At 40.3% G+C, this 27,452-nt stretch overlaps 2 protein-coding genes and 1 non-coding gene across 9 annotated transcripts; 1 reads left to right on the forward strand and 2 right to left on the reverse strand.

The window, feature by feature from the left end:
- DIS3L (DIS3 like exosome 3'-5' exoribonuclease) lies at positions 1-18,513 on the forward strand. Its single transcript, XM_005235091.3, has 17 exons — positions 1-184; positions 2,805-2,958; positions 3,767-3,895; positions 4,549-4,684; positions 5,689-5,865; positions 7,237-7,315; positions 8,285-8,464; positions 9,459-9,628; positions 10,396-10,557; positions 11,242-11,489; positions 12,315-12,407; positions 13,948-14,481; positions 15,312-15,466; positions 15,573-15,751; positions 16,097-16,242; positions 17,737-17,911; positions 17,988-18,513. Exons 1-17 carry the CDS (start codon positions 55-57, stop codon positions 18,291-18,293), a joined length of 3,153 nt encoding a protein of 1,050 aa, XP_005235148.2. The 5' UTR covers positions 1-54; the 3' UTR covers positions 18,294-18,513.
- On the reverse strand, positions 17,869-27,433 carry TIPIN (TIMELESS interacting protein). 7 transcript variants are annotated; one of them, XR_008749073.1, is made up of 9 exons: positions 26,864-27,432; positions 26,317-26,476; positions 24,999-25,086; positions 24,113-24,188; positions 22,902-23,024; positions 22,277-22,340; positions 20,411-20,623; positions 19,738-20,034; positions 17,869-18,233 (listed from the first exon to the last, which is right to left on the reverse strand). XR_008749073.1 is itself a non-coding variant. In XM_027783353.2 (8 exons), the coding sequence occupies exons 2-8, from the start codon at positions 26,447-26,449 to the stop codon at positions 19,880-19,882; spliced, it is 843 nt and encodes a 280-aa protein (XP_027639154.1). In that variant the 5' UTR covers positions 26,450-26,476; positions 26,864-27,433; the 3' UTR covers positions 19,398-19,879. The 7 variants fall into 7 exon arrangements, 6 of the variants coding, with proteins under 6 accessions (XP_027639154.1, XP_027639152.1, XP_027639153.1 ...); XM_027783353.2 differs by lacking the exon at positions 17,869-18,233 and having other exon boundaries at positions 19,398-20,034; positions 22,286-22,340; positions 26,864-27,433; XM_027783351.2 differs by lacking the exon at positions 17,869-18,233 and having other exon boundaries at positions 19,398-20,034; positions 27,127-27,432.
- Positions 21,229-21,365, reverse strand: LOC114011491 (small Cajal body-specific RNA 14). Its single transcript, XR_003553419.1, has one exon. It is a non-coding gene; the product is annotated as a small Cajal body-specific RNA 14 (non-coding RNA).
- Positions 27,434-27,452: the final 19 nt, after the last annotated feature.

The raw sequence follows: 27,452 nt of genomic DNA on the forward strand, positions 1-27,452 counted from the left end.
AGCGCTCTGGGAGCGGCGGGCCTGGCCGAGGGGCTGCCGCTTCCCGCCATCTCAATGCTCCGCACGGAGAAAGTGCTGCAGCTGCGGGGCCAGCAGGGCCGCTCGGTGCGCGTCGTGCGGGAGCACTACCTGCGCCCCGACGTGCCGTGCCGCAGCGCCTTGTGCCCGGCCGCCTGTCCTCGCGGTGAGGGGGCCGGCGGCGGGAGGCTGGGGTCGGGGCTCCTGTGAGGAAAGGCGGGGGGGATCCGGGGCGCCAGACCCACGGTCGCGCCGGGGGCGAGCTGCAGCAGTGGGCAGCTTGCCCCGGGAGGGGGGGCCGTTGTGCCTCAGGTTCCGTAGGCCAAAGCTGGGTGCAGAGGGCGATGCCTGGGCTGAGGTGATGACAGGCGGGGAGGGCCGGGACGCGGAGGCCTGACTGGAGCTGGCAGGACCCCGGTGCGGGCGCGGGGAGCAGCTCAGGGGGGGCAGCGAGCGGGACGAGCCATGAATAAAAAGAGAGAGAACGGCGGGAGGGGGCCGGGGTGGGCTGCGGGGTGCTGGGGTCTGCCCCAGGCCCCCCATGGCCCTCCCGGGCCGGCCACCACCGGTGCGGAAGAGCGGCGTAAAAGTCGTGGAAAAAACAGACGGTACCAAAGCAAGGCTATAGCAAAAGTACCCTTTCAAAGCAAAACCTGTCGGAAATAAACCAGGCATTAAGAGAAAAAGGAATTGAGAAGTCGATTGTTACAGGATTTAACTGTGAGCAGTTTACAGACAGTGATAAAAGGCTAAAGGATTATGCAAGTTTCACACTTCCCTGTTTTACAAAGATCTTTAAAAAATGTATTAGTTTTTTCAGGGTGGTGGTTTATACCATTAATTAAATGCTGTACATACCTGTTAAGTACTGCAGTGGGGCCAAGCCGTTATCTTGAAGCGACTAACTCTGCATCAGCAGTGATTTCTGTTAAGTAATTAAATGTAATTGCCTGTGTTATATCCGGTCATTTCAGACACGGGAAGACTGCCAGTCCCTGTGATGTCTAGATTTGTTGTTGTTTTTACATACCGTGGTGCTATTATGTGCATCATAGATCATCATGTGACCTTTGGCTGATATTTAAGGGGTTGTTTTTTTTGGTTTTGTTAAATAACACAATTTATTTGATGCAGGAAACTGGCAAATAACATAATATCCAGCCTATTTGAATCGACCAAATTGTTTGCTTAACTGCTTACCTAAAAGAAAAGGTGGAGAATTTCCACTCTATAGTTTTGGGGTTTTTTTCCTTCTTCTGAACTGTGATTGACATAGATGTTGTCACTTTTGAATTAGGTGCCCATGGTAATTGCGAGCAGAAGGTAGTGCAGTATATTACTGCTATCCAGGATGTCAGGGCCAGTGATAGTTACTGCTCCCCAGTGTATTGCATTTAGTTATTAATTCCTTAAGGATAAGTTACAGGCACATACCAGAAAAAAAGTCTTGCCTCTCTTGCCATGCCTAACTTCCCCTCTTCTGGACTTAAATGTAAATTGTGCTGCAGGCAAGTGTCAGGATATGTCCCTTTGTAATTATTCTAGGTAACTCAGAAGTGAGGTGAACATTTGTTTTCATTCCTGACTCTACACAGTGTGCTGAGCAAACTTATTTCATGCACTGTGAGAGACTGCCTGCATAAATCACATCTACAGATACTTGTAGTGTGCTGTGCCTACTTAGAAGTTATTCTGATCTAGATGTATAGGTTAGGCAAGGATAGCTTAATATGGGCAGATTACATAAATCTTCAAGTGACATTTCACTTTTAATGCTCTTCTGAATTATTGATAAATATTACCTTTCTTGTATGCATTCTGCCATCATCCATTATATGCCTTCAGTGTGAGATGTAGCCATATTACTGTATGCAGAGTTGTGCCTACTGGATTCACACTTCTAGTGATCACAGTTAATAGACAGATTGTCCCGCATCAGCTTCTGAGAAGTACGTGAAAATAACATAACTTGTCAAAATCTATATACTTTTATTATATATAATTTGCCTGCACTGCGGTAAGTTCAGCAGTTCAGTGTTTATAAAGTCATAAGGGATGAATAGGCAGTGAGAGAAAATACAGATCCCCTCCCGCCCAAAAGTTCATTGGGTAATCTTTGAAACATCTAAAGCAATTAAACTCATCAGGTTTTAGGTACATTTTAAGATGTCATCTGTGATGGTTGTTCGTGGTATTTTGATGGTGTGTTCCTAAGGGATGGAATCTCTTTAGAGGAAATAAATAATGATGGTTAATAGTTTAGATTCAATAACATCTCTTTGCAGTAGCGTTGCTTTTCTCCACATACACCCTTATCTGTATTCTTTTTTGTAAAGATACATAAAAAGAGCCTGCTATAAATGGATAGTGTTTAATAGAGATATCTGTGGAAGCAGTGTAACAGAAGTATCCATAATTCTATACCCTTTGAAAATGCCATGAAAAGATTTTCTGTGGCAGGTATACATTGTCTTTCTTCGTATGGAAGTACAGAAAAAAGACTGCTACCTGCACTCTTTAAGTTCCATCCTTTTCATAAAGCAAGTGGATCTTTTTCACTCGTTTGGATAGAATTTGCACTAAATTTTGGCATCAGTGGATGCAAAAGGGTTATCTCATAAATTTTAGAGCTTGTACCACAGTAGTCATAGTTTTGTTCATTCAGAAAAGAGGTATGTATACTGTTGAGATTACACAACTCTAATTTCCTGACGTCTGAAAGTATTTTTAAGAAACCAGTATTGCCACTGAAAGTTTAAACATTTAAATTCTGGATTATTTTTTAGATGGCAAATTGTTATCAGATGATGTTACACATTATGTTGTCCCCGACTGCAAGGTTGTTCAAGATTACCTTGAGATTCTCGAGTTTCCAGAGCTGAAGGGTACTATTTTCATGCAGACAGCATGTCAAGCTGTGCAACATCAAAAAGGACGCAGGTACTTATCCTATTATATCTTATTTTAAAATCAGATTGAAAAAAAGATACTAGCTTGTGAAGTGTATGTTTAAGCACAGTAACCCAAAGTCAGCAAGTGTCAGTAACCCAAAGTCAGCAAATATACTGTGCTTAATTTGGTTTTGGGTCTTTCAAGTGTCTTTATAATATACTTTTACAGAAGGGAAAGAGCTGTAATCCTTTGTGGTCCATGGACATCAATGTGTCATAGTTTTTGCTTGATAGGAACAATATTAAACCTGTAGCATTATTAACTAGTCAGATAGCTTATGATAGGAATTGAGGACACTTTGCAGTAGCAATGGATCATGTGCCACAACCAGATTGTGACATGTTTTTGGTTTGCTGTATTAAAGACTGAGCACTTGTCTATGGGGAGCAATTAATACTGTTATGTAGTATTTACCTTACCAGACATTAACCGATGTATTGCCATAGCCTCTAAGAGTGTTACCAAAGTCTTCCTACATTTCTAAAACACAAATGCCTTTGAAGAAATAGCTCTTGTCCCAGCAGTGACAAAATAAGTTCCTAAATACTTACAGTGTTTTGTGGGGCTCATTGAATAACAAATGTTTAAAAGTCAGAAGCATTGATAATGGAAATCATGAAAAGCTCACTTACAGATGATGTTTTAGGTTTTGTCACCAGTGATGTAATTCAATGAGATAATTTCTTTGTGCGTGACAATACCTTGCCTTGAGTTTTTCAGCTGTATTTTCATCTGGAGTTAAAATAACATTAGCAAAAGAAAGCACAAGACAATATTTACCTTTTTCATATTACAGACTGTACAACAAGTTACGAAATCTAGTAAAGGATGCCCGTCATGACTGTATTGTGTTTGCTAATGAGTTCCACCAGCATTCTTACTTGCCAAGAGAGAAGGGAGAATCCATGGAGAAATGGCAGACCAGGTTTGTTTTAACTTATGTAGCACTACACTGGACAACATTGTGATAATGTATTTAGGAATATTAGCATGTATTGTGTACATAAGAGTTCACACTCTTGCTCTGCTTAGCTCCGGAACAGTTGGCAATAACTGAAAGTCTAGATTGTCCATTTGTGATTAAGAAAGTGTCAACATTGTTTTCTTAGAAACATAGACAAAAATGTACTTAATTCAATGCAATTGAATTAAAAAATGCTGGATCATTTTCAAGGTGCGCAGCCATTTTAAAGGATGCTTTAGCATAATAAATATATCACGTGAACCTTACTGGACTGTTAGATGTAATATCTGATAGCCTGTAAACACCATAGCATTGGAGTCTTGGCAGTGCCAGCTTGCTTTTTACAAACTTTCCCTCAGAGGAACAGTATGTTACATTGCAGTTAGGGCACAAGCAGATATATTGGAGAGGAAACATTTCATTTTCCTCTGGTCTCTTGGTGCTTATGTACTGCGCATAAAAATTTTTGCAGATATAAGGTTTATATAGCTTGGTGTATATATCTCAAGAGTATACGTGTTAAACCAAAATCTTGTTCACACAAAGCTGGCAAATGTCTTGCAAGTAGCAAATGAGATATATCGGAAACCTTATTTCAAACTTTGCTTTTCTAGGAGTATTTACAATGCAGCAGTCTGGTACTATAATCACTGCTTGGGTCAGATGCCAGTTGTTATGGTTACAGAAGATGAAGATGCTATCAGGCAGTATGGAAATGAAACAGAAGGAGTGTTTGTGATTTCCTTCAAGGTAACATGCCAGAAAAGTAGAAGGTGGTTTCCTTTATGCTATATCAAATGGATGAAGCAAGTACATTAAAGCCCAATGTATGGTGCGGATCATTTCAGACTTTATGTTTAAGAAAACTATGATGGTAACTCATGTCTTCATTTATCAAAGAAAGCAAAGATGTCAGTCATGGGAATGTCATAAAAAATGGTGGCAGTGAGCGAACCAGAGAACTGAAAAGAAAAATGGCAGCTTTAAAGCTAGAGTTCATCTGTCTTAGGAGCCCTTCTCGTTGTTTTCCTTGTTTTTAAAGAATTTGGCATTGGTGAACAATGATCAGTTACCTCAGCCAGCTGCCTAAATCTTTAGTGCAAGCAGTCCATAAACAGCTGTAGCATAAATATCCATCAGCCTTATTCTGCCAGTTTACTTTAGCCTTGACTACTTAGGATACAGTGGTGCATGAGAAGATAATTCATTCTGCATTTAGTTGTTGATCTCTGATACTGCTTGTATTCAGTAGGTTATATGGATGGCATGTTTATGTTTAGCTGGGAAAAGACATTAAGTAAAAACAGGACCAAACAGATTTACCTTAAAGCTATATTAAATGATGATGCTTGAGTTTTTTAACTGCTATGAGACAATGGGAAGTGGAGCAAATGTAGCATAAAAAGTCATGTAAGAAGTGTAAACATAATAGTGGGTTGCCAGTTTGATTTTTCTGTTATGGCACTTTGCAAGAAGTATGTGGCCTGAATTGGGTATATTGGTAGAAAAAGTTTTTGAATCTCTAGTCTAGGATGCTGTCTTAACAGTCATGCCTCCTTTGTTGTACTTAGCAAATGAGTTAGGTTGAACCTGGAACAAATCTGTGGTGTTTAGAGCAAACACACCATTACCACTTGGAAGTGCTAGTTGAGTTAGCGTTTGAGACAGCTCTTGTCCATTATGGGCTTTCCAAATGCATTATTCAAAGAACAGATCTCTAAATATTTCATGTTTGTTTATGTATGTGCACACAGAATTACTTGGATAACTTTTGGCCTGACTTAAAGGCTGCCCATGAGCTCTTTGACTCTATACTTCAAGCTCGGCGTGAACGGGAGAGTGAAAGCCAAGAAAACAATGGGAAAGAATATCCTGAGCACTTACCTGTGGAAATATTGGAAGCTGGAATCAAATCTGGAAGATACATACAGGTCATTTGCTATATAGAGAGCATACAGAGAACAGTGCAGTCTTGTGCTTGGTCTCTTTAGTTGCCTGAATTAGACTGGTTACCTGAAGAAGTATTGCTATAGTGGGGAGAGGAAAGAAAATAAAAAAAACAGGAGTAAGAGGATGGAAGGCATTAGGATTCTCCGTATTTCCCCTACTTCATCTTGTGAACACATGGATTCTTTTTTGTCTTGGAGAAGTTAAAATCATAATTAGTAATTTAGAATATTAAATTTGCTATGGATTTTTCCTCAGGTTGATATGTGATACACCTCTAAATTGAGAAACTAGCAGCTAGATCTCATTCTTAAATATAAATAATACTGTACAGAGATCTCTCGGTCAGTGTCATGGTTTAACTCCAGCCAACAAGTAAGTACCACGCTGCCACTCACTCACTCCCCCTCCTGCCCTAGTGGGATGGGGAGGAGAATCAGGAAAAGGTATAACCCATGAGCTGAGATAAGAACAGTTTAATAACTGAAAAGAATTATAATTGTAATGAAGAGGAGAGTGGGAGAGAGGAATAAAATTCAAGAGGAAAAAACCAAACAAGTGATGCACAATACTCACCACCCACTGACCTGTGTCCAGCCGGTCCTCCAGCAGTGATCAGCAGCCCCTGGCCAACTCCCCACAGTTTATATACTGAGCATGACATTTTATGGTATGGAATATCCCTTTGGCTAGTTCTAGTCAGCTGTCCTGGCTCTGCTCCCTCCCAGCTTCTTGTGCACCTGCTCACTGGCAGAGCATGGGAAACTTGAAAAGTCCTTGATTTCGAGTAAGCACTGCTTAGCAAAAACTGAAACATCTGTGTGTTCTCGACATTATTCTCATGCTAAATCCAAACCACAGAACTGTACCAGCTACAGATCCATTGTACTATGGATTGTTGGTGGACAAGTGTCCTTGTCTTAAAAATACTTTAAAGAATTAGGGTAGTAATTTCCTTCTTTCTTGACAATTTCAGCAGCGAGGCAAGAACAGAATATGAACAAAAATAATGAGGGTTTTCTTGTAGGAGTAACTCCAGATTCTATATTAAGGCAGGCAGCAAAAGTAATCTTGCACTGCCTATGCTTTGAATAAAAGGATCTTTACCATCTCACAATTAAATTGAGCATTTAAAAGAATTTCCTTTTCTTTTCCAGAAGCAAGTACTTGGAAGTTCTGCATCGTATCTTTTCCCCCTATAGAGAGAACAGTTGTGTTCAAAATACCCCACTTATCAATAATGACTACTATTTTATGTAAAAATAATCGTAACCCCCAACATTTTATATTTTGAAGTTGGCAGTTTAGAGGTGTGACTGTTTCATTCTGTTTATTGGTTTGTTATTTTCTTTTAGGGTACACTGAATGTCAATAAGCATAGAGCACAACTGGAAGCTTTTGTTCGACTTCAGGGATTTGGCAGCAAAGAAACAGGTGAAAAGACAATGAGAGGATGTACTCAATGCCTTTTTGACACAGTCTGTGCTTTTTACATGAAGCTGTGTAGCCATACGTATGTAGCTGTCCGGTTACTAAACAAGATGAAAGCTAAGATACTGCAATGCTTGAGTTATTGTCGTGGGCCAGAAAGGAGGCTGAAGATAACCCAGAGGGTGGGCCTCTTGAGAAAGCAATACCCTTTATGTCCTGCTTCATCTTTCTTAGTACCTTCGGCTGTGTTTTGGACTCCTGTCCTGCTAACAGGTTTCCCTAGATCTTTTTGGAGGTTGAATACTGATGCAAATTTATTATCCCTGTGCTTTGTTCTGCCTTCAGGTGACCACTCATTTGACTGAAATAAGTGTTTGCATAGATGTTGGCAGGATTAGGAAGTTGGTCATTGTGAACATAATAGGAAAAATGCCTTTTGGAGCAGATTGGAACACCAGTACTGTCTTTCTGGTATGAGTTAGTAATAAATACCTTTGAGGGAACAGCCCATGATCTTTGTGCAAGTATTTTGTGCAGTACTTAGTTCAGCTTTCAGTAATAAGTACTTTCAAATGTTCCCATGACAGGCCCTGCAGTCAACCAGTGTTTGATTTACTAATAGTTTTTTAAAAACTTTCTTTATTCTGGATCCTCTTCAGAATCCTGTGGCAGTGGTTTCCACAATTTTAACTATGTTGTGTGTTTTTAAAGTTGCTGCTTAAAAACAATGAACTCAGCCAGCCTATGCTGCTTTTCATCCAAGAGTTGGCTTACAGAATTGTGTAATATCTCCTTTTAAAAAAAAGGGGGGGTTAATTTTCTTGAAATATTAATTACTTGCCAATAGTCCTTTTTAAAAAAAAATATATTGCAAATGTCATTTTCTGTTATTTCAGCAGAACGCTGCCAAGAGTGGAAGAACTTGGATATTTTAACAATTTATAGTTCTGTTTCTTTTTATTTTAAATCTAGAACTCCAAAGTGACATCCTTATTTATGAGGCCAGAGCTCGAAACCGTGCAATCCATGGTGATGTGGTAGCTGTTGAGTTACTGCCTTTGCATGAATGGAAAGGAAGGACTGTTGCCCTTTGTGAAAATGAGAGTGAGGATAAAGCACCTGCAGACACCACTGGTGACCCTATGCCCACAGGTAAAGTAGATAGCATGATGAAATGCTTTGTTAAGATTACCTCACTTCCTTGGTCCAAGCTGTGTTGCACTCTTTATTACATAGTCCCCTTGATTTCTGTGATTGTCACATTTTTTGCACCTTAGTAAATTTGAAGTGGTTATCCCAAATGAAAGCGTTCTAACATATCCCAACAAGAAGGCCACTAAATTCTTTCTATATGTGACCCACCCCTTTGTTTTCCTTCAAATTCATTCTCAGAAATAGCTGAATTATTGTAGTTCTCTTCCAGAAATACTGAGTTTGGAATACTTTGCTACCCAAATGCATGCTGTCACTCTTCACAGCTCTTCAAGAGACGAACTAACATTCTAATACAGACTAATTTACCAGAGGGTGTGCTCGAATCCTCAACTGTCATTGTTGATTACACAGAAAGATAACAGCATCCTTTTAACTCCTTGATGATAAATAATGTTCAAGATGAAAAAAAAATTTTGTTAGGTGAAGTATCGAACTCCCGTTAAAATGTGACATGCCTGTGTACCATGGAAACTTAGAGCCTGACTTGAAAATATTACTCCGCAAGTATAGCTACATCTTCAAAGTTTGCTGAGGTCAGAGTTAAAAGTTTTAGGAGGTTAATTCTCTTCCTGCAAGAAAATGCTATTTGATCTTGATTTTTGCTGTTAAGAATGTTCTGTAATTTTTACTAGAATTGGCCACGTTTCAGTCGTGGTGGGAATCTCTCTGAATACTTTATGTACTGTGTCAGTTGAAATCTATACAGTGAGTTAGTCTGCATAAATAAAAGCTCATTAAATTCTAGCTGTGCCAATGATAATTTATTGTATTGTTGTCTGCAATACCATATGTTGTTAGCAAGTGTAGTACAGATTTGTGGACACATTAGTTCATATTACAAAGCAATGAATCTTCTGTACCTCCCACATACTTGCTTTCATGTTCCTGTTTAACTCTTTAATGTACAGCCAACAATGTCCCCTATTAAAAGGTAAAGTTGTTGGAATCCTTCAGAAGAACTGGAGGGACTATGTGGTCACTTTCCCCTCTAAAGAAGAGACCCAGTCCCAGGGCAGAAACGCTCAGAAAATCCTTGTTACACCTTGGGACTACCGAATTCCCAAAATTCGGATCAGTACCCAGCAGGCTGAAGCATTACAGGTAATTTGAAGTCTTTCTCTATCCTGTGTTCCTACAAAATTGTGTGGGTGTATATGCTCTAATGATTTCCTTGGCAAAAACATGGGTAAAACTATTAATAAAGTTAAGTCTCTGAGAATAGTTCAATTTCTGCCTTGAAGGAACATGTTCAATTCTGGTGAAAACCACGTCAGCTTCAGGTACTAAAGCTTCCTTGAGTTCTGAGTTTGGGCCACAGTCCAGGTACCCTGAGCATTTATATACTACTTGCTTTGTTTTTTTTCTGATAAATTAAAGGTCATATTGGGGGTGTAAATTGTAATAGCTCTTGTGGCTTTATTGGAGCTGTGACTATACATAACTTTCATGAAAGCAGTAGGGAGAGCTTTTCAACAAGTTGATAATGTATTACGATGATTAACCTGCCATTGCTGTAGAGAGAAGTTTGTTCATTCCTGTCTGCTTTTACCTTGTAGTGTTAAGTACTTCTTCATGGCCAAGAAGTAAATTCCAATTGTGTCTTTTCTGGTATAAGAATAATTGTGTACCTCTTGGTTTTGCTTTCATTCTTTATACTTTAAGATAGAGATTCTCCATGTAATGACCTCAAGTGTGTCTTGGACAGGAAAGAAATGTAATTCTCAGTATTTGCTTGTATGCTTCTCATTGTGTGGGTTTCTTTTTCCTTTCTATAGAGGTTTTAGAGTTGCTAGACTCTGGATAGCATTTTTTTTCCCCTGATTGCTTGTCAGGAACAGATTGCTGTTCTAACAATTGTTTTGCTGCAGGATTATAGAGTTGTCGTGCGTATTGATTCTTGGGAGTCAACTTCCGTATATCCAAATGGACACTTTGTGAGAGTGCTAGGAAGAATTGGAGATCTTGAGGGAGAAATTGCAGCTATTCTGGTGGAGAACAGCATTTGTGTTGCCCCTTTCTCAGAAATGCAGGTTAGTCTTTGTGATTAGATACATTCTCTTCTGTTTATTTCCAGGGTCTTGTTTCTCAAAGAGGGGGACCCTCTTAGAGCTGAATGCCTTAGTTGCCAACAGGTTTTTGAAAGCTGAAAACTATTTATAGATAATTTTTCTGAAATTACTTTTGGATCAGTGGTTCTATGGTACTACAAATTTTCAAATCAAGAGTGATTTTAAGATAATCTGTTCGCTATGAGATGACAATTCTTAATTGTAATTTGAGGTTGACTTTTAAGATATTGCTGTCTTCAATATGTGTTTATGTGACTGATCCTAAAGGCCTGGTCCTACTGAAATCATTGTCTTAAATCCTTTTGTCTTCAACCAGGAGAGCAACCAGCTCTCATAGATAACTTACTTTGATTATACTTACAATTAATTGAAAGAGAAAGAATGTAAAAAACCCCAGCATGCAGTGGTTATGTTTGCCAGAGCTGCAATATCACCACAATATTGTAGCATTCTTCTCAGTTCTGTTTTGTACTTTCCGTAAAGTACATGTAATAGACTGACGTGGAAAATGGAAGGAAAGAAGAATTTGTCAGGGATGAAAAAGCATGCAAAACAATTAAAAGTGTAGAAAAAGAAAAGCTAAATTAATTTGTTGGCTGGCTTGTTTTTGTAGAGAAGATAGTCATCAATCATCTTTTTATACAGATGAGTGAAATGCCAGTGAGTTCTTCAAAGAATCCATGGAAGGTGAATCCTGAGGAGGAAAAAAAACGTCTTGACTTGAGAGATACACACTTGATATTCAGCATTGACCCAAAAGGCTGCGAGGATGTGGATGACGCACTCTCCCTTAGAACTCTGCCTAATGGGAATCTGGAGTTAGGTGTCCACATTGCAGATGTAACCCATTTTGTGGCAGCAAATTCTTACACTGATGTTGAGGCCAGAGCAAGGTAAATTATTTTCTAAAAATTGGAAAATGTATTTAGCTTAGAAGTTTGTGATGCTGCCTTAAGGAAACATTAAGAAATATTGGAAGGAAGGAAACATTATTTCTTCTTTCACGTCATGAAAACAGCATATTAAAACTAATGTGTAACTAATGGTATTCTGCATTTATTTGGATAAAATAGGCCTGCTGGGGAAGAAACTGCTATCTGACCTACTGCTTTGCTGTTTTACTATGAAATTGCTCTTTTCCACAGAGTTACAGTTTAGGTTTATCTTTCACTAATCACTACTGTTTGCTTTATAGTCTACTTCAACATTTGAGATTTGAAGTATTTACAAACCACGTGTTTGCATTCCAAGGGGGGTGAATCTTCACACAGAACACCCACAAAATGGAATTAAGTCTTACATGAATTCAATTCTAGAGGTAGTTGGCAGGCTTATGTTGTAATATTCAACCTTGTGTTTTAATATGGCAGATAGTGCATTCCTTTTTTACTTTCATTGCCATTGCTTTGAACTTAAACTGCTGAATCACTTTATGAAATGTATTCTTTGTAGATGCAAAGAAATGTAAACTGTAGAGCAGAGACGTTAGGTATAGCCATTAAATGATCTCTTCTTAGTTGAGCCTGTTTTGTACAGCCCCAGTTCTGGCCTTAATAAGTTGACTTTGGTATTGCACGTGTGTTTGTTCTGTAAGAATAACCTTTTAAAATCATGCTGTGTCTTGTTTTGGTGAAGCTATGCTTATACCCCAAAGTGCTTGGGAGATACGCACCAATGAGTCCTTGTGAAAACAATAGTAAATGTATTTTATTCCTCAGGGCAACAACTTACTATTTAGCGGATCGTCGTTATGACATGCTGCCCTCTGTCTTGAGTGCTGACATATGCTCTCTTCTTAGTGGAGTTGATAGGTAAGATTTTATAATATTTCTGAGGAAGGAGATTTTTAGAAGTAATTTCATTATCACTGCCAGTCTCTGTGTTTATCAGTTGGTTGGACGTTTCTGCGTTATTACTAAATCCTCAACTGAAAGAACAGCGTACACTAAAAAATACTTTTCAATCTACAATAGTTAGGTAGGGTGAACACTTTGTAATGCTTTACCCTGCCGAAGCATTTCGTTTGAGCAGGACAGTCCAGCTGAACGTAGAGGTAGTGCATGCAAGATTCAAACAATGAGATCACTGAGAAGATTGAGGCATGGACCTTTTTTTTAAACAAGATAAATGCATTCCTGAAATCATTAGTTGTGGGCACATCGCCCCATTAGAAGAACTCTTGTAATATTTACCTTTCATCAATGTTAAATCTTTTCTTGGATTAAATTAACTACTGACAGATTAATTCTGATGCAAAAGCAAGGTTTCATACCTACATTAGCCCTGTTGAGGTTTCCAGAGAGCACCACAAATTATTTTTTTTATGTAGACATTTTTTTCAGGGGGAGTTAACTCTAAATACTGAATATCCACCTCTGTAATTCTATGATCAGTTTTATATTCTCACCATGCTGCTACAAAAGAGAGAGTGAGGGTGAGTCTTCCCCAATTCTGCCCCAGTTGCAGATTCCCAGTGCTGCTTTTAGGCTGTCCTTAGCAGTCGTGTCACTGTATGAGAAACTGATTTGGCTGGGGGAGGGGGAATTAATTGTGTGTGGAGGGTGAGTTTCCCACCCATTGTGAACACTTTGTGGGTGCCCAAAAATGTTAACATTAGTGTTAACCTATTCCATAGTAACTGCTCTTTGCAGTTAGGTGCACTTGTTCTTTGAATTATTTGTTACTATTTGTAAGCGAAGTAGTAAGGAGTCACAAAAAGCAGAAATACAGTATTATACAATGACTGTCTCATTCTCCCATAATGTTTACCTATACCCTTAGCAATTCACATTATTTTTAAACAGCAGCCTAAAGGTGAAGGCATCTTTGTGTTTCATTTGTTTTTTGACATGGGTGTTGGTCTGGAGGGCATGTACCCATATGAATGGTTGCTTTTTTCACTATTGTCCAATTCCTCAAACATGCTGTTAGCCTGTTTTATTACAATTTACAGGGTTAGTTGGCTGGCTGGCATGAAGATATGCAGGGTGCAGATATTCATTGTGAATGCATCAGACTGAAAATAAAAATGAAGAAAAATAACTGCTGCAGTGTAGCTGTGCTTTAAAATAGATGTGGCCTTATATCTTAGGGGTACTCTGCTTCAACAGATGGATTGAAAATGCTGCTGATGTAGCTGGTCCTCATTTAAGTTATGATACATGAGAGAGAGAGGGAAGTGCATTAATTAGTGGCATTGCTGAGCGCTGGTTTGTTTCATGAAGAAAAAGATGTTTCCTGTAAAAAAAAAACCCCATAATTGAACTTGTAAATGTGTAACAGTTGGATGTGCTTGAAATGCTAGTTTAAGTCAACTAGAACTATTTATAGAATTGTGATCTTATCTTTCAGGTATGCTGTAAGTGTCTTGTGGGAGCTAGAAAAAGAATCATACGAAATTCTGAGTGTCTGCTACAACAAAACCATCATTCGATCTGCGTACAAGCTAGTTTATGAAGCAGCACAGGGATTATTAGATGGAGACACTAGTGTTGTTGGTGATATCCCAGAGCTGAGAAACTTGGATGAAAGAACAAGACAGACCAGGGTGGCTGAACTGGTTTGGGCAATATCAAAACTCACCGATATAGCCCGACACGTTAGAGCTAAGCGGAACAGCTGTGGTGCTCTGGAACTGGAAGGGGTAGAAATCCGAGTGCAACTGGATGATAAACATAATATCCACGATCTCATCCCTAAGCAGCCGCTGGAGGTGCATGAGACTGTAGCGGAATGTATGATTCTTGCCAACCACTGGGTGGCAAAAAAGATTTCAGAAAATTTTCCTCACCAAGCTCTATTGCGTCAACACCCCCCACCACGGCAGGAATTTTTCACTGAACTTCGAGAATGTGCCAGTGCCAAAGGTTTCTCAATGGACACACGGTATCTTTTTATTATTTATCTTAAGCACTTAATTCAAGTTAAGCAATTAACTATTGAGGTATCTTATCATTACAGATCATTACAGTTCTGAGTATCAATGTTCATAGATGCTGCATAGCAATTCTTAAAAATACCCACTACCTTAACCTTCCTGTGAGCAGGAGATGATCATCTAAGCAGGAGGTGCTGCCTGCACGCTGCCAGCTGTTCTGAAAATGGCAGTATCTGGATAATTTCAGACATACCCCAAAATAATTTGTTCAGTCACTGTGAGCGGTTAAGCTCTGCAATAGCCTTGTTTGCACCGTATTTCCTGTAATAGCAGCGTAATACAGTACTTGTTTAAATCAAGTTAATTCTGTGCAATATAGTAATTTTAAATGACTCAATTCAGAATTAATTTTTCAAGATGATAGAAGGCTATGAGCTTCATCACATTGGGAGGCATCATTTCTGGACATCAGAGCGTGAGAGGCATCAGTAGTGGCTCTGTTTACTTGGATGTCACCTTCTCCCCATAGGACAGGTTTTGGAGCAGCTCACCGTCTGGTTTGTGCTGCATGGAACGGGGCTCTGTGCCTGTCCTCCTTCCTTCTCCAGGTTGCAGGAGACAGGTCTGTTGGTGAAAATGGAGGGGTTGTAAACATTTTTCTAGAGCAGAGCTGTTAGTAAACTGTGGTAAAAGTTTTAACGTCATTCTGCTTGTCACTCATATTTTTCCATTAATACCTATTAATCAATTTTTACATGGTTTTGTATGCTATTTTTACCTATAAGCTATTCTGATCAAAGATGGCATAATCTTCAGAATTAACACTTTTTTTTGACAGGTCTAACAAAACATTGGCTGAGTCTCTGGATAAAGCAAATGACCCGTTGGATCCAGTTGTAAATCAGCTGTTGCGATCTATGGCCACTCAGGCAATGTCTAACGCGTTGTACTTCTCAACCGGCTCTTGTTCTGAGGAAGAGTTTCATCATTATGGTATCTCGTCACTTCATTTTTTATGCTGTTCCCGTTCTTATTGCTGAACTGCTGGGGGGAGGCATTTCATTGCTTTGATTCCTTATCACTGCTTTTTTATTTGTAGGACTTGCCTTAGAGAAGTACACTCATTTTACTTCTCCAATTAGAAGATATGCTGATATGGTTGTCCACAGACTCTTGATAGCAGCAACTCTGAAGGAAACTAAAGGAGATGTGAAGAGTAATATATTCAGTAATAAGGATCTTGAGGAGCTGTGCAGACACATTAATAACAGAAACCGGGTAAGATGGTCATCGAGTGTGTCTCCGTACATTTGTATGCTGCCCAGTGGATGGGATAGCAGTCCTGACCTTTTGGGTTCTACAATGACATAGCATCGCTTCATTTTTATTTGTAATGCTTTGGGGTTTTTTTACTTAAATGTCAATTTTCTTCTGAGGGTGGTAGTAAATGTGACTTCATATTTCACGTGTGCTACCTGTAGGATTTCCTTTTAGGTAAAATTTTTCTAGGGCACAGATAAGGAAGTAATGGGAAAAAGAAACTATGGAAATTGAAGCCAAACAAGCTCGTTGAAATATTTATTCAGAATTTTTTTGTCTCCTTTTTGTGGCGGGTGCTTGCAGGCAGCCCAGCGTGCTCAGAAACAGTCCACTGAACTCTTCCAGTGCATGTACTTCAAAGACAAAACCCCGGAAACAGATGAGCGCTGCATAGCAGATGGTGTTATTTACTCAATTCGAACAAACGGTGTCCTTGTTTTTGTACCAAGGTGAGTTCATTGGAGCTTGAACTGAGCTTAAAAATAAGAAGTGTTACTAGAATGCTGTCAGGACATCACCAGTCCTTGAGAAAAGAAGTGTTTGCAGCGTGGTCTGGTGTTGACAGATGACTGCATTTTAGATTTTTGTTGTAAATCATAAGCAGTGCTTTTCTGTGCTTTGACTCTGAAGAAAAGTTTCTATGAGGAAATGGTAAGACTATGCTGCACAGTATGTATCTCAAAACATTAAAAGGGCAAAGGACGTATTCTGCCAAAGCAGCTGCTAAGGCAGAACAAGGACTGGAATATTTTTTCTCCCTTTTTTAAAAAAAGAAACACAATAGAAAGTGATTTTCCAAATCACAAAGCCATGCATTCTTCAGCACTCTTTTCCTTCTGTACAGACTGCAGGTTATGCAGCTGGGAGCACCTTTTCAACAGCTACTCCTTGCAGGCAGCAGGGAAACAGAAGAAATGTTTACATGGTGCTGTTTATGGTAGTTGGGCTCCCAGAAGTGCCTCTACCTCAGCTCAGCCTCTGTCGTAGAAAGCAACTCTTTGTGTGATGCTAACATTACCTATTAATTTCTGAGCTTTTAAATCTGTAAAGTGCACTAAATCTGTCCTGTTTATGTTATAAAAATGACTAGTGAGTGATATAAGAAGGCACTCGGCACCACAGAACTGGAGAGTGCTGCCTTCCTAAGCCTTGGCCAGCTCCCCAGCCTTGGGGGAAGAGAACTACCTGGCCTTTCCCTTGCTGGCTCTGCACAGTTTGGATTACTTAATGATCTTTGTGTGTGTGCATTACTGTAGCAACCCTGTCTGCCTGGCTGGCTGACAGGTATGAGAAATAAGGCACAAGATCTCTCCTTTAAAAAAACAAACCCAGAAGCGAACTAAAAACCATTCTAGAGCGGTGTTAGGTAAAGGAAACCATTACATGAATACCCTCAGCTTCCATGAATACAGCCAGGGGCTGCTCGATCCTGGCCCCAGACTGAGCTTGGATATAAACCAGCTCGATGTAGGCCTGTCACCTGCAGCACTCCAGATGGCTTGGCTGGCTGCACAGCCAACGAGCCAGAACCTAACCAGGAGAGGCTTCCTTACAGACAACCCACTGCAGCCATGCTGCTGGTCTTCAAGTAATTTCAGCAGAGAACTCTTTCCTCACCGTGCTGTCTGGAAGAACCTGTAATGCTGCTTCTCTTCTGTTATCAGGGCATTCCAGGCTCCACCCAACACACAAGATCATGGATCACTGACTATATTTTATTTCGCTGCTTTCAAAACACTTCAGTCAATATCTTCATGCTCTGGGGCTTGCTTTGACAATGCGCATCACCGACCCTGAAGCAAGATTATCAGGCTACAGTGTTTGCCCCCTGATGTTGCTTTTATATAATCGTAGGTAGCCATCTGTTGGTTTCAAAAGTAAAAGAACTGGTAACGGTAAAGATCATTAAAACAGTTTCTGTGTACTCACCTGCTTTTTTGTAGATATGGAATCAAAGGTGCTGCATATATGAAAAACAAAGAAGGCTTAGTCATCTCCTGTCAAGGTGATAGGAGCTGTGAGTGGAAGCCTGGATCACTCCATCGTTTTCAGAACAAAATTACTTCCACTACAACTACTGGAGAATCAGTTACATTAAGCCTTTTTGATCATATTACAGTGAGTATTTAATCTGAGGGAAGTAAAAGGAAATAGCGCTATCAGAAATAAAATTATTTTTTATGTTGCTTTTAAGGTGAAAATACTTGTGCAGACTTCCCGCTGCCATGCTGACACGATCAAGCTGGAAATAATCAGGAACACACCATACCAGACTCCAGATGCAGAGGTTTCCCAGAATTTTCACGTGGTGAAGTCTGACTTAGTAAAAGAAGTCAGTCAGTCTGCCGAAGCCCAGCGTGCGCAAGAGGCAGCAAGGGTTGAAGCAATTGATGAAGACTATCAGGAGTACTGCCAGACCAAGGGGGCAAGCCTGTACCAGCTGCTGGAGGAGATCAGGGATTTGGCACTATTAGATGTTTCAGCTGACATCAGAACTTGAACTATAACCTAGCACATCTGCTTGTTCATGTTCTGCTCCTATTCACTTTGTATCATGAAGTTGGGTTTTTTTTTTAAAAAGCATTATTTAAAAGATTCAAGTCCTTTTAATAAGAAATTAAATGTCTATTTTAAATAAGAATTATTTTTATCTGACTGTGATGAACATGTATGAGTTTTGAAAGATTTTATACATGATAAATCTCAACTTCCAGGCTAAAGACTGTGTCATGAATTCTTTTAACTTATCATTCCAAAAATTACTTTCCCGTGTTGTCCAAAAATTAAGTTACCTAAGGATTTCCAACAGCTGTCGGCAACCTTGCACACATAGCTACAACGATATAAAAAGCAGTTTCCTTCATACTAACCAGAACACAGCATTTTGTTTACTGAAATCCCCCAGCTGCGTATCACAGCATCATGGTGGCTGGAAGCGCCCTGGCCCGGGCTGCCGCAGGCTCCCTACAGCAGGCCGCACTGGGTCACGGCCGGGCAGGTTTGGAATGGCTCCAGAGGAGGAGACTGCACAGCCTCTGGGCAGCCTGTCCCAGGGCTCAGTCTCCCTCAAGGTAAAAAATTTTTCCCTCACACTCAGGTGGAACCCCCGGGGGAGGCAGTTTGTGCCCACTGCCCCTTGTCCTGCCTCTGGGCACCACTGAAAAGAGCCCGGCCCTGTCCTCTTAGCACTCACCCTTAAGATACTTGTATACACAGGCAAAATATCTAGCATAAAATAACACCCGTGACAAACTTACTTCATCCAAGTGCTGCTCTTGTCTTAATTAAGTTTCTAGAAATGTAGGTTCTGTTCTGCACAGCAGTCTGCCTTGTGCTCGTGGCGCAGGGCTTTACCATTACCACAGTGACTGTTCATTCCACAAAAGGGAAAAAAAGCTTGAGTGTGTGCAAGAGAAGCAAGGCTGTAAGAGGAGGATAACAGCCTCAAAGCAGAGAGCACTATCAGCCCAAGGAGATAACCCATGTGGTCAAAGCCAAAGCATGTTTGTATCAGGGGCTGTGCCCGTCCCCGGGGAGATGTCTGACGGGCACAAGGGCTGGGGAAGGCTGCAGGGCCTGTAGCTGTAACAGCTCCGTACAAGAATTTCACGTTTGACTTTTGAAATTTAATAGCTTCCATTTTATAGGAAAAAGATGCAGGTACTTGATAAGCAAGTTAAAAAATCCAGGACACCTGCTCAGACATAACACCACCTGCTATTATATATACCCTCTATTAAACCCCCCCTAAACAATACAACTTTAATAGAAACAGCACCTGTCAACATCCCAGCTAATTCAGTCTGAAATCAACTGTAAACAAAATTCAAAGTAGGTCAAAAAACTCATTAACGTTTCCTGAAGAACGCTGCAGGAGGTGGAAAAGATGTCTCCAATGCAGATGAAGAGCCTTGTTCTGCTTCCCAGTGTACAGAGCTGCTCACCTGCAGTTTGAAGCTCTGTGCAATACAGAAGTCACAGTGAAGACTGCCAGAGTCAGAATGCAAAGAGCCAGCTACATTTCAATATAATGATAATACTTCAAAGTCTTCTGGTCAAGAAAGTGGCCCAAAGTATGGGGAACAGTTACTGCTCTTCAGTGGCATATTCCAACTCTTCATCTTCAGCATCTGTAACCGCACCCTCAGCTGTGGTACCTTCCATGTCTTCAATAAAGTCAGCAGGATCCTGAGCCCCTGGGGTATTAATCTCCTCTGCCAAGTAACTAGTGGAGAGCTCTGCTGAAAAAAACCCAAACAAAACAAAAATCAATTTCCTACCATGAGAAAACATTGTTTCTGTGTCTTTAACCGCAGCTTCTACCACCAGAATCAGTCTGCGGGAAAGCCAGCCCCAGAGATGCCCAGCAAGCTGAGTTTCATTTCAAAGACCAAGCTGTCACAACTGGGCATGACAACTAAGTAGGGAGAGCAGTTCTGACTTGGCTTTGGAGTTGTCCAACTACAGTAACAGTTTAAGTTTCAGTTACACATTTTGCTACTTACTAGAAAAGCAATCACTACCATTTCCATTAAATTCACTCAGCAGCTCAGTTGTATGAGCTTCCCAGGCTACTGACCTTAAAACATTACCACTTAAGTTACACACCGAAGTTACCTAGTTGATTACCATTGTGTTGCGAGTGGCTGTTACACTGCATCTTTGCTCGCCTACGCTCCAAGGCCAGCTGCCTGTTCTTCATCATTCGCTGCTGGTGCTCTTCCGTAAGAGTTGTACCAGACAGAGAAGCGAGTTGTTGTTCTGCATTTCCAGGGCAGGAAGGTTCATCTTCAATGGCGGTGTCCAGCCCATTGCTCTCCCCTCCACCACCTGGTTAGAAACAAACACTTGTGGGAGATCTCACACATACAACCATAAAAGCCTTGGTTTAGGAGAGGCATAGCTCTGTCTACTACGTTAGCAATCATGAGCTGTGCCTGATGGTGAAAAGCAGTCAATTCAGGCAAACCTTACCGAAAGGGCAGATAATTTTCTTCCCACCCCTATCAACAGGACACTGTCTGTTGGGAAGCCACAGGACTAGTTACCAGAATCAGACAGAGGTTCAAACATTGACACCGAATAGTCAGTTTTGAATTCAGTGTGCTACTATTATGGAATATTAACTCATTTGCCACATAACACATGCAAAACAGAGGCTGTCCAACTCCATTATTCAAACTTCACCCACCAACAGAGAAGCAGAGCACTCTGAAAGAGTACCTAAGGCCAAGCATGCTTGTGCCTCTGCCACCGCTTTAAGCCTGTGAATACAGAAGTTAGGTGACAACAAGGATTTGGTTTTTAATACAATATTCTAGCTTGAGTTTTTATTTCAAAACTGCAAGACAAGTTTTTCAACTGAAGACTGACCAGTTGTAGCAGTACTCTCGCTACCATAGTTCAGGAACAGATCAGAACCGCATTTAAATACAAGTGTATGGAACCATCGCACAGAAAAATCTGATAGCTCTACAGACACTGTCGGCAGGAACCATTTGCTTTACTGTTTGTGGCTGCTTACGGCTGCATTCCATCGCTCGCAAATGCAGCCAACAGTGAAGGCAGCCACATCTCACTGACTGCCCAAAGGTGGTCCCACAGGTGAGGCAAGGCTTCACCATCTGTTAACTCATCCACCAGAAGACCTTCCCCAGGCACTGGCTTGTCTGGAGGCTGAGGTTCACATGAAAACAAACTGGACAACGGGTAGATAATTTTCCAAGAGAGACTCACAGTGGAAGTGTGAACACCTACAAAGGATCTTAGGAACAACTGAAATTCATTTCTGCTAATAAAGTTTCTTTCAAAGTACCAGATGAACTCTGCTCTTTTTAAATTTAAAAAAACTATTTCCTTCTAGTCTAAAAACTATAATCTGATTGCAAGAGACTCTTAAATTACCTACTTGTTAAGTGGCTGCATTTTTATATTGGAAGAAGAAATGCTCAATAGCTGCTATATGCCAAGACTGACAAACAGACACAAGGGTGCCCACAAGCATTAATAACTGCTTTCTCTGTAAAGGGCACTACAGCCTGACTGCACAGCAACAGCTTGTAGTATAAACAGTACCACGAGTCTTTGATTTCTGCATTAACAAGATCCAAGAAATCTTCAGACAGCATGCTCATATGAGTACAATACAAACCAGTATGTTCACTTAATAATTGTGGGTTTAGCAGTTTTTTTGAAGCATATTTCTAACAATGCTGGTAATAATACCCACTTTCCATTTCCTTTCAGTACACCACACGAATTCATTTATTTATTTTATATTTATATATAGCATTTTAATACAAGAACCAGCTCAGTTTTGTTATTGGAAGTCTCACAGAAGCTTGGTTTTAAAATAGAGAACCACTCAAGAATTTCTTCTACATTACAAAAACATACCATGATTCATTCATTTCTGGTCAGTAGGAGGGAAAGTAAAGTAATTTTAAGCACTGAACTACTCAACAAACAGCACAATGAGCATACCTTCGTTACCTGCAAAGTCTTCATGTAAAATAGGAAGATCAAGTCTAATTCGCTTTAGGCAGGTCTGCAAATGAGAGGTTAAAGCACTGATACTTCAGCAGTGTTGCACAAAAGATTTTGTTACAGATATGTTTTTAACACTACTCCAAATTTCTTTTTACACTTTATTACTCTGAAAAAAAATAATCCTTTCACTACATGTCTGTTTGACCCACAACTTTTAAAGCTGTGGATCATATGCCTAGTTCTTCACCTACCATCTAGCCAGATGAAGCAGCATTTGTCCTAAGTCTTCTTTCTGAGGTTCAAACATTAACAACCAACCAACCCACCCCCCTAAATCCAACAAGTTCAAGCACTCTTAAGCAAATTACTTTGGTTGAAGATGTCCTGAAAAAGCTGAAGCCAATTCTCTGAAGTACTAAGGTTATAGCTAAATGTAAACTTAAATATTGAAAAGAGCCATTTTTAAAAAGAGATAAATTAATTTGAATAACATAATACTCCTTAGCAGTATGCATAACTTAAAGGCCTCTTTTGGTGTGTAATTGCTCTCCTAAATCTACCTTTTAGACTATGCATGGATATTCACATACTACATGAAGAGAAACGGACAGAAACATACCTGAACTTCCTTTTTGTTTCCCAAAGACTCTACTCTGTCAATAAAATCCTCAAACCGCAATTTTGGAAACAGTCTATGAGCCCAGTGTTCCATGTGTCGTATGAGTGTTTTCAGGTCCTCTGCCTAGAGCATAAAGGAAGACATCCAGCTAGTAAAAGCTGACTAAGTCAGTAGACTGCCGAGGGAAACGGGACAGTAACATTTCTAAAAATATTAAACATCTGCAGCTTGAAAGTCTCTTGAAAATTTAAGTAATATGAATGCATGGGTAATCTTTCTTCCCACAGCCAAGTCTGTAGGTGCAATTTCAAGCTATAAGAAAAACAGCAATTCAGGTTCAGGAGCTGCATTTACATATACTGTAAAGTATCTGACAGGCTTCTCAAGTTACCCTTAAGCAACCTAGGTCTGAACCCAGACCGAAAAAAAAATAATAAAAATGTGGCCCCCATAGGGCCACAGCTGGCATTTATTTAAATGTTTAGAACATACAGAAAAACGTACATCTAAAAAATCTTATTTAATAAAGATTCTTGGTCAGATCTGCAGTATTGCCTAGTTTCTTTGTGCCTCCAGTTGTAAAGAGAAAATTTATACCATGACTGTTCTCTGTAAACCAGTGATGCACAGGCATCCTTGCAAGTGCGCCAATAGTCTGATGATATTTAAAGAAAAAGAAGGTTTTTATTTTTCTTTAAAATGTATCTTTTAAGATACATGTATCCAAGACATAGACAGTTTGTAGAGAAAATACTGCTTCCTCTTTGCTTAAGTGGTATTTCACACTTTTTTTTTAAATATTAAAAGCTTTGGGATAGAGGTGTCACAACAGCCAAGTATTTTCACTGAGAGGAAACAGACCACGAAGTGAGATGGTAAAGGCATTCCTGACATAGCAGACAGTCTTACCAGCCTGCTCCAACTTCAGAAACCTCTTTCTATGAACAATACAAAGAGTCACACATGTGATATTCTAGTTTTGGAGTAGACGAAAACAGTTTTAAGACCAAAACATAGATTTTGTTAAAACATTCATGTATGTTTGATTTTTTAAATTTGCAACTACAAACCACATCAGAGTACATTCAAACACTGCTAGAAAGCTGGCTACCCAGTGCGTAACATCAATTTTCCCCATATCAGATGGGCAGCAATCTACAAAATCTAGATTGACCTCCCAGGAAACAAAACAAAAGCTCACTATGTCTTACCTCATGCCCTTTACCCTTGAACTTTACATTGTCGAACACGTGTCTTAGGGCTGGAAGTCCCCTTTCCGAAATTAACCTGGTAATAGGAAATGGGGGAAGGTATTTAAAACTCATACTTTCTCCCTCACAAACAAACAAAAAAGAACCAGCGCGCCAACAAAAATACCTCACATTCCTCTGAACAGAGCTCTCCTTGAAAGATCTACAGAATTAGAAGTCATTACTAAAATGCACAAAATAGGATAAGGACTGCTGCAAGAACCAGGACTTTTAAACTGCATGGTCAGTTCTAGTGTCTATAATGGCCAAGTAAAACTAGTTAGACACATGACCCTCTGGTATCGCTGTGGTATCACTAACTTCATCAGACTATTTAAAATGGAAGAAACCGAAAGTTCAGACTCTTTCCATTACTTATAAAGAACTTCACACCAGTTTTACTGATAACAGCAAAGAAACTATTAAAATCCTTTATACAGTTTATCTAGTTTGTATGTAAGTCAGGTGTAAGTCTATTTTAGGTAGTGCCCCACAATCACAATTATATTGAGTTTTTATTTTGAAGCAGACCTTAATTAAAGGAAGAAATCTACCGTACTATATCTGAAGCAAAATTAAAAACATCAGTGGAAGAGTCCTATGCATAAATAATAAATATCTGTTAACAAAGTCCCAAGGAGACTCAAGAAAGTTTGACCAGTTACAGCATTATACAGGTAGGCAAGGAATAAAAAGGCTGAGATACAGCACGCAAAAGGCACTTTTATCTCCAAAACTCCTGATCTTTGACTTGGCCATGACCATGCAGGGATCACAGTAACTTTAATTGTTCTCCACAGCCGTATACCAAATTCATCAAGGAAAGAAATACTCTGTAAAAAATTACCTCTGGGCATCTAGTTTAGGCATTGGCCTTTTGACTGCTTTCCGTGTAGCTACAGCAGAATCCTTTGTTTGTGACTGCTGGTTTCCATCTGGTTCCAATAAAGAAAAATAACATACTTTAAGTATAAAATCAATCGATATCAACTACAATTGCATCATGCAAATTTTAAATTTCTACGCTATCAAAGACAGCATCACAAGTATTCCATTGCAGGTACAGCAGTCCAAACAAACGCCTGCCTATTTCACCTTGCTCCTCCCACAAGACAGGTTAGAAATACACCATCTCTTCAAAATAGTAATACTGACGACTCAACTTTTGTAGCAAAGTAGGTTCGTTGAAAGGGACGTTTCCTAATTTTAGAACTTTTATATTATATCTCTGATGAGATATGTACCGAGAGTAGATGATGCTTCTAAAAGTTAAGAAACTCAAATTGTCAATAAACATAATGATAGGTCCCAAAATTTCCACCAAGAGATCTGAAAGACAGACCTAAACCACCAGCATCGCCTTCAAGAAACAGAAAGAGGTGATGTGTGACCACAATTAGCACGTCTTTTAAGAACCAAAGTCCATGTACTTTTTGATTATCACGCATATATTTTATTTGACTGCAAAAGACAAGGCACCACTCATCTCAGAGCTAGCAGCTAGGTATCATAGTGATTTCTTGGTGTACTTTTTGTTCAAACATCAGGAATTAAATATCAAGGAATTAAATCTATTCAAATTCCTATTTTCTAGTGTACAGGCAGAGCAGGGATCAAGGAAAACATACATCTAACAGTACAGGCAAATATGAGTAGAAGTAAACAATAGTTAAAAGAAAATCTTTATATTTCCTGTTAGCTTGTTCAGTATAGAGTGAGATCTTTCCAAATACAAATATTTCTGAGTTTTACTGTCCTGAAGAATCTTGGATTTTTCCTAGGTCACACACTCTACAAAATCTATCAACATACCCGTGGAATACTACCTTCAACACTTACCTTTTCCAAAATCCAAGTCATAAAGGGTAACTATAGATCACCACTGTATAATTATCTTTAGCAGCATTTGGTCCGAAGAGCTTGAATTTTATAAAGATTCATTTGTGTACACATTTGCATGGAATCTACAAAAATAAACTTCTCCCACAAGCTTGGAAATGTAGAATCAATAACAATTTAAATTCTACAGATTGCTTTCTTATCTACACAAGACTATCTTTATGCAGTAAACTCCAGTAGTGAAGGGTAACACCAACAGGACTGATTTCACAGCACTTCACTGTCTATACTGCAAAATGGGATCTGTAGGGGTCACAAGTGTTCACCTCCATTAGCTTGAGCCCATTCAGCATCATCTCTTCCTGGAGAGGCAGGAGGTGGAAGAGGCGGGAACGTTTCATCTTCTGTATTCTCATAATCAGGAAGTTCAAACAAGTTGTTCTCTAAAGGATCTATCATTGCCGCAGATAAGCTTTTTATCCCCTCCTGCCAGAAATACCAAAAGCATTCAGAAGACTAGTGAGAAGAAAAAGCTGCTGCAGAAGCACAGGCATCAGCTGTATACAGTATGTCCACAGCTTTACCAGAAAAAAATTGCCAACCAGAACAAATAGCATCATAGAAATTAAAGAGTTGATACCATACAGAGGGATGACACGATCCAGCCTCAGGAGGCCGAATAAAATAAGGGTTTGTCATGTTTAAACTCCTCAAAGTCACTTGGGAGTGGCAGGTACGGGTCACAGGAATAAAACAAAAGAAACGGATGTTTAACCCCAGCACTTATCAAGACAGCTGTTTGCCACTCACATCCTTGGTAATCAAAAACTACGGGGCAGAGGTGGGTGGTAATTTCTCTGATTTACAGCTTACCCACGTAGGAACGCAGAACGCTGGAGGATTCCCCTTTCCCGGCTCCTTACACAAATCCAATTCCCGGCTTTACCACATCTGCACAACCGGGTTTAGGACGGCCCAGTCTCGCCACGGCTGCGTTCCCAAGGCGTCAGGAACACCTTTTTTTGTTTGTTTTTTTTTTTTTTCCTTAAGGGAAAGTTGTTTCTCAGACAGTTCTAGTAACAAGAAGACAACGCGTCTGTCCGTCTTACACCGACCTTCGCAGGTGAGCTCCCTACCTGCGGGCTGCGAACCCCTCACGGAGGCTGAGGGAGCCGAAGGAGGGCACTGAGGCAGGCGGCTGGCGTCTCGAGGGCCCGCCCCAGCACCCGCCGGGCGCCACGAAGGCCCCGCTCCCCGCACACGGCCAGAGCAGCCCGGCGGCGCGCTGCGCACTGAGGGGGGAGCTGTCCCCTCGCACCGGCGGACGGGGGGGAGCGGGGCTTCCCGCCCGCCTTCTCGGGACGCGGCCCCGCGCCGCCGCCGCTGCCTCACGCTCCCGCGCTTCCCGCCCCGCCGAGCCCCGGCGCCCGGCGCGCCCCGCCCCGCCCGGTGCCGCGAGAGG

The sequence above is a fragment of the Falco peregrinus genome, chromosome 1, assembly GCF_023634155.1.
Source record: "Falco peregrinus isolate bFalPer1 chromosome 1, bFalPer1.pri, whole genome shotgun sequence".
In the NCBI taxonomy this organism is placed as follows: domain Eukaryota; kingdom Metazoa; phylum Chordata; class Aves; order Falconiformes; family Falconidae; genus Falco; species Falco peregrinus.